The 14,139-nt window shown below is 34.4% G+C and overlaps 1 protein-coding gene across 4 annotated transcripts in view; it reads right to left on the reverse strand.

Annotated features, from left to right (window-relative positions):
* Positions 1-7,770: 7,770 nt before the first annotated feature.
* acvr2aa (activin A receptor type 2Aa) overlaps positions 7,771-14,139 on the reverse strand; it is a 64,416-nt gene continuing 58,047 nt past the window's right edge. For 3 of the 4 annotated variants that reach the window (XM_087266496.1, XM_087266495.1, XM_087266494.1), the window contains 2 exons: positions 11,661-11,791; positions 7,771-11,579 (listed from right to left, as the gene is read on the reverse strand). In XM_087266496.1, coding sequence (XP_087122622.1) covers positions 11,385-11,579; positions 11,661-11,791 — 326 coding nt within the window. In that variant the 3' untranslated portion in view covers positions 7,771-11,384. 4 annotated transcript variants of the gene reach the window in all.

Raw genomic sequence — 14,139 nt, forward strand, 5'->3', positions numbered from 1 at the left:
ATGTAAGAAAAAATGTCGAATCACAGGTTTCCATGTCAGAAATCTGGTCACGTTGGTGAATATAAGCATTGTTTGTTGTTTTCTTTTGAGATGTTTGAGATTGATTAAAAAAACAATTAAAAAAATTGAAAAAGTGAACTAATAATATTCCCTTATACTTACTTCATTATTTACTAACTATATCAGAGCAACTTGAACTTTAGAAAATTATTTTGTTCTTTTTATGCTTCATGTAGCCTATTTTTTCCAGCATTGGATTATTAAATAGTTTTCTATAGTATCTTTAATATTATCATTATTATTAATAGTAATACCGTAAGAAATACAATTAAACTAAATTCAAATATATATTGCTATATACACAATAAAAATATTTAAAGCAGTTGCCTGGCATTCCTGAAAAGAGTTTTCCTCATGTTATAATCATATGTTAGGAGAGGCAGGAGTTGTTGCTGGGAAAGTGACTGATTGGTTTAAGCTCTCTGGGCTTTCCTCTTCTGAAAGAAGCAGAAAAAACTTCAATATTCCAATTTATATATGTGCAAAATACTGACTATTGTGACTACAAAATTCAAATGAATATTGGATTCTGGTCACATTTTAATTTGATTATATCTTGTAAACTTGCAAATCTGACTGTCACGAAGCAGTTAAGCCAATTTCTCAAAATGGTAAATGCCTATAACAGTTTTCTTTATATAATTATATAGGTTTTTACACACTTGGTCAAAAATGTATGGGTAAAGCAATTATTCATTTACAGAGCTCAGCATGATTGAGTACACTCCATTTTAAAAATGAATATTTGTATCTATTTCTCAGTGAATATAGGCAATGTAAACAAAACAGATTTTATTTTAAATAAATATATTTTTTTAAATAATGTTTTTGTCACCAGACATATTTAGAAATTAAAATATAATACAATTAAATTCAAGCAAAACATTGCAAAAATAAATGACAACCTACAAAATTTCAACTAAATCTAAGAATTTTTTTGCTTCTTTGAATTTTTCCTCTTTTTTAAATTTGTGTTTAACATTTTTTTATTTAAAAAAAATAATTTGGGAGTACTCGTTTTTGGACCATTATAGTAAGATTTGGCTTCAGTACTGACTAATGTAATGTATATGCACAAAATATAATATAGCTTCCTATTAAAACTATGAATTTTAAAGAAAGATTTGTGACATGCTGAGTACTGTATTTTTCCTTAAATGTTTTTATTTATAATATGTGAATTTAACTCAGCTAAAGTTACAGAAAATATACTTAAAATAATATAATAATATATAAAAACAAAACAAAAAAATAAATTGGAAATGAATCCAGATTTAAAATAATTATATTAGTCAGCATTGATGTCAAATATGCTCCCTTCTGCATATTCTGAGGTATAAACATGACACAAACATGATAAATGAAAGATCGCCATCCATCTACAAATAACTATAAACGATTGCTGTTGGCAGAAATTAGAAGGATGCATTTGAAAAATGTACAAATTAAAAACAAAAAAAGTATAGACTACAAAAAGGGGAATGTGAATTGAATAAACCTCAGGCAGCTAAATTTGTACAGCTGAGGTTCTGACGTATCATGTTTGCATACTGTACACATGTATTAGCACTTACTCCTAATTTCTATCAAAACAAGACATCAGTCAACAACAGGGGTAAACAAAGTAGCGGCATAACATTTAAGAAGGCAACTTTGATACTTTCTTGGAAATTTATTCCCAAAAACGACATCAAAAACACATTAAATATCGTGTTTGAAAACATATCCATGTCAAAACCTTGACGTCCATTTGACATCTGTACACATTTCTTAGAATATAAATGTTTTATTCATTTGAAAGCGTCAACTCCAAATGAAAAATTGACACTGGATTTTCTTATAATGCATGTAAACTTTTGTACACTGACGTCAGCATTGACAATAAACACATTGATGTCAAAATAAACATGTCAAAATGGATCTTTTTGTATTGTTGAAGTGTTTTTTGAGACCAATGTTAGAAATCAGTGAACTGACCTCAAATCGATTAGCATTTTTAACGTTCTTTGATGTTATTTCCACATCAAGGTGTCCACTGGATTACTAGCTACTTGAAAAAGTAATCTGATTACTCTAGAAGTAAAATTTCTCTGTATATATCTGGGCATTGACTGTTGTTGCATAGTTTCTGTGCTTCCTCATTACTGTCCCGCATGTACACTTCAGTTTGCCCCCTCAGGGTCCTGTTCTCTGGGTACACCGAGTCCAAGACCTGCTCTGCTGTAAGTTTTGTTAGTTCTGAATGTGCTGTTCCACATCTGCAAATAATGGTGACAGGAGTGTGTCCACATATCCCTCATTGTTGAACGAGTAGAAGTTTATACTGCTGACAGTCAGGCTCAGTCAGTCCCCTCTTTATTTCGGCGGGTCTGCAGATTCCCCAGGGTATAAGCAGCAGTTGGTGTTTTTTTTTAGCAACTCGGCGAGTGCTCATTGCGTGCCAGCGACCTAAACGCCACCTGAATTATGTTTGATGAGGTTTATGCACCAGTTGAGGGGAACCATTGGCCCAGGGGCCCGTGTGACGTGGTCCCATGTGAGCCACAGGCTTTACTAGACCCAATGTCATCTCAACTCAAGTGTGAATGTGCTTTCAGTGTGGTAAGTTTTTAAGTATCAGTTTTTAAGTAAAATGACGTTTGCTGTTTGTTTAAATTACTTATTTAAAATGAAAAATTGGGACAACTTAATTGTTACATGGCGTTTGTTCAATCCACCTAAATTTGTAAAAAACGAATCAGTTTATTAAAATACTGGGTTCCACACAAATCCTTCATGCTGTCTCAACACAAATTGATTAAGTTAACCTAATTATTTTTACAAATTTAAGTGGACTGAACATAAACAATTAAGTTGTGCCAAAAAACTTAAGAATTGTGTTGTTTCAACATTTTAAATAAGTATTATGAAAAAAGCAGCAAAATTCCTTTGTGAGTGTATAGTCTTGGACATGTTTCAGTCTGAACATGTAAAGGGAGAAGATTAAGTCATGATATTGACTTTTATGTCTTTTTTATTTATTAATCTCTACTGAAATTCTTTATGAGTGTGGTTATAATTTTCCTTTTTTCCTGTAGAGGCGAGACAGTTTTACCATTCCAACAAATACTGGGATTTGCCTTTTGGAATAGATGTAACATTTCCATCATAAAAACTGGAGACTGTTGACATATTCAACGGTGGACTGATTTTATTAAAGGGCACCTATTTTACCCCTTTTACAAGATGTAAGATAAGCCTTGCTGTCTCCAGAATGTGTCTGTAAAGTTTCAGCTCAAAATACCCATTAGATAATTTATTATAACCGCCAGAATCTGCTCATTTTGCTGTTTGAGTACAGGGTAGCTGTTTGCGTAGCCTGTGGCTTTAAAAATTAGCCTGCGCGTCTGCTTCTCATCACGGGTTACATCAGATAAACAGCACAGTGACAGACATGGATGGAGCTGAAATACAGCAAAAATATCAAGTAAGTTTATTTCATGTGTTGGTGATGGAGTTTATTCAAGCCTTTCTCAAATGACGAGTCTCACACTAATGCCGTTTGCAGTACACGTCCACACACATGTGCGCGTTTACTGACACCATGCGGCCGTGGTGATTATAGCGGTTAAGGATTACATCGCGATTTTACTCCCTTTATTACAAACATGCTCTGTTTTAAAAACTTCAGAACTTATAAAAATCACAGAGAGTTGGGACAGATATTTTAATCCCAGTTTATTAGCAAAAAAAAAAATGTTCTGTTGACATGTGTATACATGTTATTATGGAGACATGGTGCCTGTAAATCAAATCGGTGGGCGGAACCACGTTGTGGTGGGCCTCATAATCACTGGAATTAGGGTACTATTTTAACAACAGGAAAAAAAAAAAAAGACTGGTTGTGTTTATATTACTCCAATATGACTGTGGACAGTATACATACACACAGCTCTGTCCAAACACCTTACAAAGGTTGATTTTCATCATTGCTGTCCTTTAAACTGTCATTTTGATCAAAGACAAAATATTTGATGGTAGTTTATTGATTATCAGTACTTAAAGACGTCAAATACCAAAACAAGATGCACATTTGATGAGAGGACCAGACTAAAGCATCTGTTAAATTAAAGGTTTTGTGATCATATTATGCATTTATGCTGTCATTACTTGGATGCATGCACATTAATACAGAAATTTCCAGATCTCTAAATGTGGTTTGGACAGAAGGATTGCAAAAGACTCAGTATGTTGTGGCTTTTCAGACAGCTATCTGCTCTGCCCAAGACTAATAAATCAGTTTTACGTGTAAATGGAGAGTTTTAAATGAAAAAACTTTGCTACTGAGGATAACAATAAAGTTAATATGGAGTTATGTGGGCGACACGGTGGCTCGGTGGTTAGCACTGTCACCTCACAGCAAGAAGGTCGCTGGTTTGAGTTCCGGCTTTGTCAGTTGGCATTTCTGTGTAAAGTTTGCACTTTCTTCTTGTGGGTTTTCTCCGGGTGCTCCGGTTTCCCTCACAGTCCAAAGACATGTGCTATAGGTGAATTGCGTAACCTAAATTGTAAAGCTCAATAAAATATTTTTGACATTTAATTTTGATCTTTATGTTCCAAAATATATTTCACAATGTTTTTCAGGGTCAAGAAAAAACTAATTATGTAAATGGATTATATTTATTAAAATAATTTAATCATTTTAAATGTTTTTCAGATATTAATCAAGTACATTTCAGAATATCTAAAAACGAATTTTTGTAAAAAAATATATATGTTTTTTTATTTTGCCAATTAATTTTTGTTAACTGTGGCAGCGTCTGTGTGTTTCTAACAAATGAAAGGCTCTGGCGATGATTGAGAAGCAGGTGGCAGATGTGCACAGAGGCATTTGCTTTGGCATTGTGATTTCTGTGTTTGGGGAGCTGCCAAATTATTCTGGAGACGCATGCTTTTCCCAAGAGGAGCTCAGTGTAGATGTTAATTTTCTCCCTCAGGGATAAAGTCTCTCTCTCATCAGGTTATTACCAGTCTTCAGTCTCACAGGGCAGTTTGACTCACTCACTCACAGAGATGCTTTGGCAGGTTTACTAACCAAATCAGTCAAAATCCAAACATACCACAAGCAAACAAACAAACAGCTGTGTGTGATTCTGAGACACCAAAACAGTTTTTCATTTCTGAACAAGAAACTTCATTGGAATTTAGTAGTGATGGAAGGAGGAACATGGGTATTTTATTACAATTTATTTATTCATTTATTCATTTTCTTTAGGCTTATTCTCTAGTTCAGAGGTCACCACAGCAGAATGAACCGCCAACTATTCCAGCATATGTTTTACGCAGCGAATGCCTCTCCAGCTGCAAACCCAGTATTAAGAAACACCCATACACTATGGACAATTTAGTTAATCTAATTCACCTATATCGCATGTCTTTGGACTGTGGGAGAAAACGCAGCACACGGAGGAAACCCCAAAAAAACATGCAAACTCCACAAAGGAATGCCAACTGGCCGGAACTCAAACCAGCGACCTTCTTGCTGTGAGGCGACAGTGCTAACTACTGAGACCACATCATTTATTTATTTATTAAAAAAAAAAACTTAATGTTTAAATGTTAGAAAAAAAAATGTCATAGCAAACCTTTTTAGTAAGATAAATACCTTGATAATATAAAAAAAGCACAAATGAATACAAATGTGTAATATCTAAAAATGAAAATTAAACTACCAAAATGAAACTTGAACAAATAAAAGCACAAAAAACCCTTTAAAAATCATTCTAAAATAACAAAAGTGTGTCATTCTCAGATTCAGTTGTAGAGATATTAGAGAGTCACTTACTACTGCTGCTATAATGTCAATAGCACATGACAAAGGCTTAACCAGGATGCATAATTACAAATAAAACGCTAAATATGTAACAAAAATTATAAATGATTATTAATAAAATAATTGACATTTAGATTATGGAGAATTGCAAACAAACATTTTGATAATATCATTCAATTTTATTAGCTGGTGGTGCTCTAGTAATAAATGTATATTTTGTTTAAAAAACTAGGGTCATAAGCTTTTTTGAATACTCAACACTTAAATATTATTAAAAATAAAATATTTATATTGATTTTATCAATATTAAAATGCTAATTATTCAGTGATTCATTGAAAAGTTATCTAAAAGTTTTTTTTTTTTTTTAAGTTATTGTGCTACTTAATTCTGTCTGAAAACTAAGCGTTTCAGGGTCCATTGGTGAATATAAAGTATTAAAAATATCTCTACTGTTCTTGATAAATTACAGCACTAGTTTATTAGAAAAAATAAAGAAATATTAACAACAATTATTATTACCAAAGCCTTTAAAGCACCAGGAAAACAATTATTATTATTAATTATATTTAAATGCTGACACCTAGTGGTGTGATCAAACATAACAATTCATCAAACGCCTGTCAATTTGGAGTACTTTTCATGTTTACACTTCTCAGATACAGAACATCGATGTGTTTGTACTTAAACCTGACAGAAAAACTTAAAATATACTGCAAAATAAAGAGACAATTGGGCAATTCTGTTTCTAATGGAGCTATCAGGTTTTAGTTTGAGTAAAATATTAATGTGTGCTTTTGTCTAATATTATTTCTTCCAAATGTTTCTAAAATATATAACTGTTTAAACCTTTCAGTTTCTAGTTGTGTTCGGAAATGAGGGTTATTTCACCACATGTAGATTTATGATCTCTCCTGAAGTTAAAACGTTGGTATGTGTTAAATAAAAATCAGGCCTGTGCAAAAATAAATCGCGATTAATCGCATCTAAAATAAAAGTTTGTTTTGACATAATATATGCACCATATTTATTATGCATGTATAAATAAACACAATCATGCATATATTTAAAAATATATATTTTCTATATATTTAGATATAAATACATTTATGATACAAATTAGCCTATAATAAGTTCTGACAGCATGTTTTGTGTCATTGTAACCTATTAAAACAAAGTTTATCATTTTCTAACTTAAAATTATAATATAAATTTATATAACTTAATTTTAATATGAGTTCAATGGGAGTGACGCAATTGGTAGCGATGTCACCTCACAAGAAGGTCGCTGGTTCAAGTCTCAGCTGGTCAGTTGGCATTTCTGGTTGGATTTTGCATGTTCTCCGCGTGTTGGCGTGGGTTTCTTCCGGGTGCTCGTACTAGACCTAAGCTGAAGGCGAGTAAGCAAAATTGGCTATGTTAGTATGTTTGCGAATAAGTTTGTATGGGTGTTTCCAAGTGATGGGTTGCAGCTGGAAGGGCACACTGCATAAAACTTGATAAGTTCATTATTAAAGGGACTAAGACCAAAAGAAAATGAATAATTAAATGAAGTACATAGGGTTAATTTAATTCAATCTAAAAATGTAATGTACAACCAGAACTATAGTGTATAAACTTTAATATCCGTGTAACAAAATTGCATATATAGTTTTGTTTATGTATGTGTATAACATATAATAAATATATATAACACACACACATATATTATTTCGAAACAACTATTATTTTTGGATGCAAAAAATCTTTGCCCAGCACTTCAAAAATTGAATGTAAATAATGTCTGATAATACGGCATCTTTTTCTGTTATTTAAATAAAAGACAACCATCTGTTTAAAAAATACTGATTTAAAAAAGAGACATTGGGAATTCATTGAGTAATTGACACACACAGCGCAATTTTGAGAGCAGTCACTATACTTTATTTGAGGGGGAGTAGTAGCATAAAATTTCATCTGTACATTATGTAACAATTACGTCTGATCAGGCCCTGAATGCGTTAAATACTCAAAAGAGAAAAGTGGACAGAAAAATGGCATGTCCAGCACAACAGTAATACAGCTGCTCGCCTCGCACCTCAAAATGGAGTGTTTTGGTAAAGTGGAGACATTCACTCGATGGCGGAGAGTTGAGAAGAATCGCTGTCGAAAGTGTGTCTGAGAGAAAAGATGAAGAGCGAAAAGCTGCTGGTCGATTCCCAGGAGCAGTAGTTGTAACGCCGCACCATGTTGTCAGTCGTGCTACACTTTTTTGAACGCTGTGAGTGGAAGTCTGAGGTAAAACATTGATTCGTTTTGTAGTGTTTCATCTCGCCGAGAAGAAGCGTCACTTCTCATTTATCCAGAAGAGGAATAAAACGCCAGTTGGGCCGTGATATAAATTAATAAAACTAAAATACAGATGTACAAAATTAACATTAAAATATTTTATAATAATAATAATATCAATAAAGGATTTTTTTCTGAGACATAAAAAAAATCATGCTCTTTTCACAATCTAAAACAACATTCATATGTACATACGGTGCATTTTCAAACCTACTAAACACGGGGATTATTTTGTTTTTAAAGTTTGGCTTTTTATATCATTCAACCTTTTTTCCAAATTCCCCAGCTAAAAAACAAAACAGAAAGAAAACCAGACAGGGGAACAGGACAGCACCTGGTGAAACACTCGACAGGCCAGCAGCAGTCAATTTAGTGTAGTGTTTACAGACAAAAGGGAAAACGCACTCAGACTCAATCTGCCAACTTGGTCGTATAACCGACTGACCTTGTATTACGCATCTACAGAGTCCAGAGGTGGAGCAGGCCCTTGTGTTAGTCAGATGAAATCAATCTGAAAGAGCTGGCTGAAAGAGAGAGATGCTACAGTAGACAGAGGGAGAAAAAGAGAGAGAGAGAGAACTTTCATTGAAAGGGCTTGATTGCATACAGTTGTATGAACCTGAACATTGTCAAATGCATCACATGCGGCATCATGAAAGCAAAGTGAATCCAGGCGAGCCACTGAATCAGGATTTGTTCAGACAGGCAACAGAAATCCAACATTGTATCGAACTCAAAGCAGTTTAAGATGGTCATAGTCTGAATGGATGAAAAAACAAACAGATTTATGAATTTGATTCAAAGCAGATCTGAATGTGATCAGATTTAAAAAGAATAAAAACATACATTTGTTGAGTATGAAGGGTCAGATTAGATCTCAGTTCATTTTTCCACCATTCAGGATGATGTATGATTGTAATATCAAAAGCAAAACAAGTGGAAATAAGAGTAAGCGAATCATATTTGTTCAGACAGGCAGGATGAAGCTGATTCAGTTTAGGATCCAAATGAGTTTAGTTGAAGTCTCAGCAAATTACAAATCCAGAAATACACAAGTGGTTTGAAATCAGATTTGTGAATTCAGATCTCATTAATGATGATAATATGACTCTAATACTGAAAGCGAAATGAACCACTGAATCTTATTTCAGGATTCATTCAGACAGGCAGCGGTGAATACAACTTCACATCAGATTCAAACCAGTTTAGTTGTTTGCAAGTCAACTTGTAAGAAACAAATGCAAAACCCATTCAAAAATCACATAAATATGTGGTTTGAATTCAGATTAAAAACAGATTCAGTGTGAACGCTCAGATCAGATTTCAAACCTATTTTAAAAATGATCTGATTTGTAATGACTCATACTGACTCCCTACTGTCTGAACAAACTCTCCCCAAATGACAGTGGATCCCAAAGACAGAAACACAACAGATCACACCGGATTGAAATACAGTGTGAACAAAGAGCAGCAGCAGAAAAAAACTCTTGATTTGAAAGTTACTGCATGTGTTCGGTCCCCGTTACAGCATATTATTAGCTTAATACTCTCAGAAAACTGGGCGTCAAACATATGCATAGCATGTCGTAAGCCTGACGTCGACTTCAGTTTGTGATGTACATTACGGTTTAAGCAACTTGCTAGGCGCTTGTATTTTTACCACACTGGAAGTGGCCAGTGAGCTGTGAAACAGTCCCTGCTAATGATGTTATTGCACATAATATGACCACACTAATAAGGTGTTATATCAAGGGCCCTTGCATACATAATACAACAAGGGTCACCAGAATGGCACCGTAGGGCTCAAAGCAAAGGGAAACGCTTCCTGAGACATACTGAGATACAGTTCTTGTAGAAGTGTGTAAAAGGTGGCCTTGCTGCTGATTTGAAACCAGTGTGACGTGTCTCTTGCGAGGTCAGGCTTCATGAGGAGGCTGGTTTGAATGCAGCGCATGAGGCCGGTCTTCTACCCGCAGCACAATAAAAGCAGAGAGAGAGAGAATGCAGAAGACCAGGATTGGGCGATTCCAAATGGAAATGGAAATGAAACAAAAAGAGTGACGCCCCGAATACAGGAAATACTTCAGCTTAACAAATAATGAAGCGGGTTGTCCATGACTGCTAATGGGATCTCATGCACAAGCTCCACATGATGGAGGTTTAAAAAAAAAAAAAAAAAAACGAAGGAAAAGAAAACACAAGGCATGCACATACGTCAATGTTGTGAGGACACCGCAAACCTATATTGGTAAGTGCTTCTGTATTATTTTCACAAAATTCATATTTTCAGGGATTTGCTTTCTTCTCAACAGGTCTCGATAAAGGTCAAAAATGGTTTCAACAAAACCGTCACAATGCTAAAAATTAAAGAAAAAGAAAATCACATTTTAAACAGCAGGGCAACACAGAGAACAACTAAAAGAAAGAAGGCAGAACACTGGTTTATGAATGGCCATCATTTCTTGGCATAATCTGTCATATAAAAAAAGTTTTCCCCGTATTTAAAAAGCTTCCGTGCCAAATGGAGGTCATCGAAAAGCCTCTTTCGTTTATATCATATAGTGTTACAAAACAAACGTATTATTAGGATGAGAAACTGAGGTATACCTTGTCGAGAGGTTGGTGGTTATCTGACAGAAACTCTGAAAGCTTTCAGAGGAAACACGTGTTGATTTGGGTTGTATCGTCACCCTTTCTGTTGATATCTGTACAGCAGCGTCACACTACACATTCAAAAAGCTGTTTCTTATTGGCATTACAATAGTCATTCATATGAACACATTAAATATGTGTCTCTTTTTTTGTTTTTTTACATGGACGTTGCCCTTTTTTATACTGAAATGACACGAGCGCTGTGCGGAGGACGAGTCTCGCTTGCTCCTCGAACGGGAAAGTTGCTTCTCCGAGAAGAGAAAACGACAACTTCTTTTGTCGTCAGCTTATAATCCGTTCGTCAATACGGCCCGTGGTAATAGTTCATATATACACACACATACATAAACGCAGCTGGCTCCAGATAAAGCCCAGATTCGGCGCAAAATGCACGATCTGCATTTGTTCCAACCGCAAGTACAGGACAATCATCCAGCATGTCTGAAGCCAGTCGTCAGAAGAGCAGTCAACCACCATCCCCGACGCATCTTTTCTGTTCGGTCAGCCCACAATTCACATGCTGATATCCTCTAGTCATAGACTAGACTCCTTTGGGGGATAGTCCACGTTGGTCACCATTGTTACAACGGTGACTATTTCCTCTGGGGCAGAGACGCTGGTCTGCCTCTGCATCTGGACCACACGCTCCTCCACGCAGCCCGCAGAGAGACGCGCCTCGGCTTCATGGTCCCAACACTCTTCTATAGTCTCGCACAGCATGGCCAGACCCTGAGAGACACAGGAACATGCATTATAGCCAGCAGAATATTCATTTCGAATCGTCCATGTTTAATTAGGTTTGTTACATACCGGATGTTTCTGCCAGCACTCCCTGAGAGTGGGCCGTAGCTTTTTATGGACCACCACCTCCTGCATGTCCTCTAGAGTGGGATGTTGGCCCACCTCCTCCTCAAACGGAAGCATGTACTCGTCAACTGGACCTTCGCAAACAATGCACATACATCTTAGATTAGAAAAATCCACCATCTGATTTTCAACAATGAGTTAGGGGTATGCATAATTGACAAATGATCACTAACAACAATTAAACAATACTTTGCAAAGTGTTTGGGCACGTACGGACGAAAAATGTGGCAAAAACTGCCAGTGGGTGGCAGCAGCTCCCTGCCTTTATGAGTGATTCACTGAACCATTCAAACCGATGATTGAAATGGCTCACGTTGTTTAGAATGCACAAATGAAGTGCTCTGGCTTTGTTTGCAATTATTTTCATTGATGAAATAGAAAACAACAACAACATAATAATTTAACATAATTTCATCTATATAATTAACTAATAATGGCCAGCCTGGTGAAAGGGGAGGTTTATTTTTCTCAAAAAGTGGACCTTTTTGCAGTTATATGCCTCATTTTCTATTTAATTATGAGATTTAAAGTGCTATTTTTAGCTGGATTAGCTTGTCGAATAGTCATCATAACTACACTTTTTGATGTACCAAAATATTCCCTAGATCTAGAATAAGAAAATATGAAAAAAATACTCATTCTTAAAATACAAACTTATTACATCCCATACCATTAGAAAAAAAAAAAAGTTTTAAATTAAAAACAAGCCTATTGTCATTTATAAGGCAAATTATAAATAACAAACTGGCCAGCACATTCAACTTTACTCAGTCAGAGTTTGGTCATTTGAATAATAATAATAATAATAATAATAATGTAGAGCTTCACAATTTTTCTAAAAAAGTGCATTTGAAAATTCATGTATAACAACAATTATACTTAAATAAAATTTTAATTTGATGGTTTTCAATGGGTTATTTTCACTATTTATGATGACATAACAGTCAAATAAACTCATGTATGGGACAAATTCTGGACCTTTGTCAGTGAGGGGTGAGTCTTTTGAACCACCCGAACCCCTGCTGGCTACGAGTATGTAATATGAAGTTTTTGTTTTTTGAGCTATTGAATAAAATCAAAATTACATTTGTGATCAAACTCATGCTGATATTAATTTAAATAGCATTCTTGTTTGATATTTAGAGGTGTCATATAAAACACAAAAACACATACATATACATATAATAAAAATAATGAATAATAATACATTATTTGTATACAGCATCTTTAAAACTTAATTATGTTTTGCTTTTTTAACTTCAATTATAAGATCATTCTAAAAGGTTTTACCAAGCAGTCAAAACATTTAAATTAAGTGAACTAACAAAGTGTGACATACTCAGAAACATCTGCTCGCACATCATTAAAAAAAACAATACAATAATATAACAGGGACAAAAATATGAGACATCATAAAAAAAGATGACTTGGTTTAGGATTAAAGATTTTCGAATAAGTAACATACTCAGTTCTCTTACAATGTATGTTAACTTAATAATTGTCTGTCTTTCTGTTCTGTCTTTCACAAGAATTTCTCACAACTGTCTTCTTTATCTTCAGCACACATTGTAAAGGTGCCCTGGCATAATATGCATTACAAAAAATACCAATAAATATGAATTTAATCAAAAATATATGCCTGAGGTTTATACATCTATAATTTTTAGCATAATAGGGATAATTTTGTTTTTTAATAATTCATTCAACAGCTCACTTAATTCTCTGCAGGTTCACAGAAATGATTATAATGTTTTATAATAATATATGATAATATTCAAAGAATTCGTTTTTGACTTCAGGAGATTAAAAATAATGAAGGCAATAAGTTAATTAAAAAATAACAATTGATGCATAATATGTTTCCCCACAGTGTGAATATGTTTATTAAGAGAACTGTCCTTAAAGGAAACACTGGTATCAAAGTATTAAGGGATTTTAGAAACCCTTGGGTCAAAGTTTTGCTGGAAGAATAAAAACATGTTTGTATGCACATCAAAAATGTAAATGATGTGACTACTGACACAAACAGAAATGCATATTGTCTGTTTGTGAAAATATTATCCTGTGCTAGCAACTAAAATAAAAAAATTATCAAAAGAGGACAAGCTTTGAACAAAACAACGTTTAAAACACGGTCTTCTATTAAATCCCATCATGTACTGCACTCAATGAGGTCACAGCAGTCACAACAGTCCCTGAGGTCTGCTTCATAGTCCAAATCTGATCAATACTGTTCCATTAGACCAGGCAACAATAATCAATAACGTCAAGCATACTGCACTTACAGTGACAGGGATATTCAGGAGCCTGAATGGCGATAAAACGCACTGAAATACACGTTTTCGGCGAGTATTTGACTCCAATGTCAATAAAATTGTACCAATATAATAGGAAATACAACTACAGACTGTGATGTCATAAT

This window comes from Danio rerio, chromosome 9 (genome assembly GCF_052040795.2).
Source record: "Danio rerio strain M-AB ecotype USA chromosome 9, GRCz13ab, whole genome shotgun sequence".
In the NCBI taxonomy this organism is placed as follows: Eukaryota; Metazoa; Chordata; class Actinopteri; order Cypriniformes; family Danionidae; genus Danio; species Danio rerio.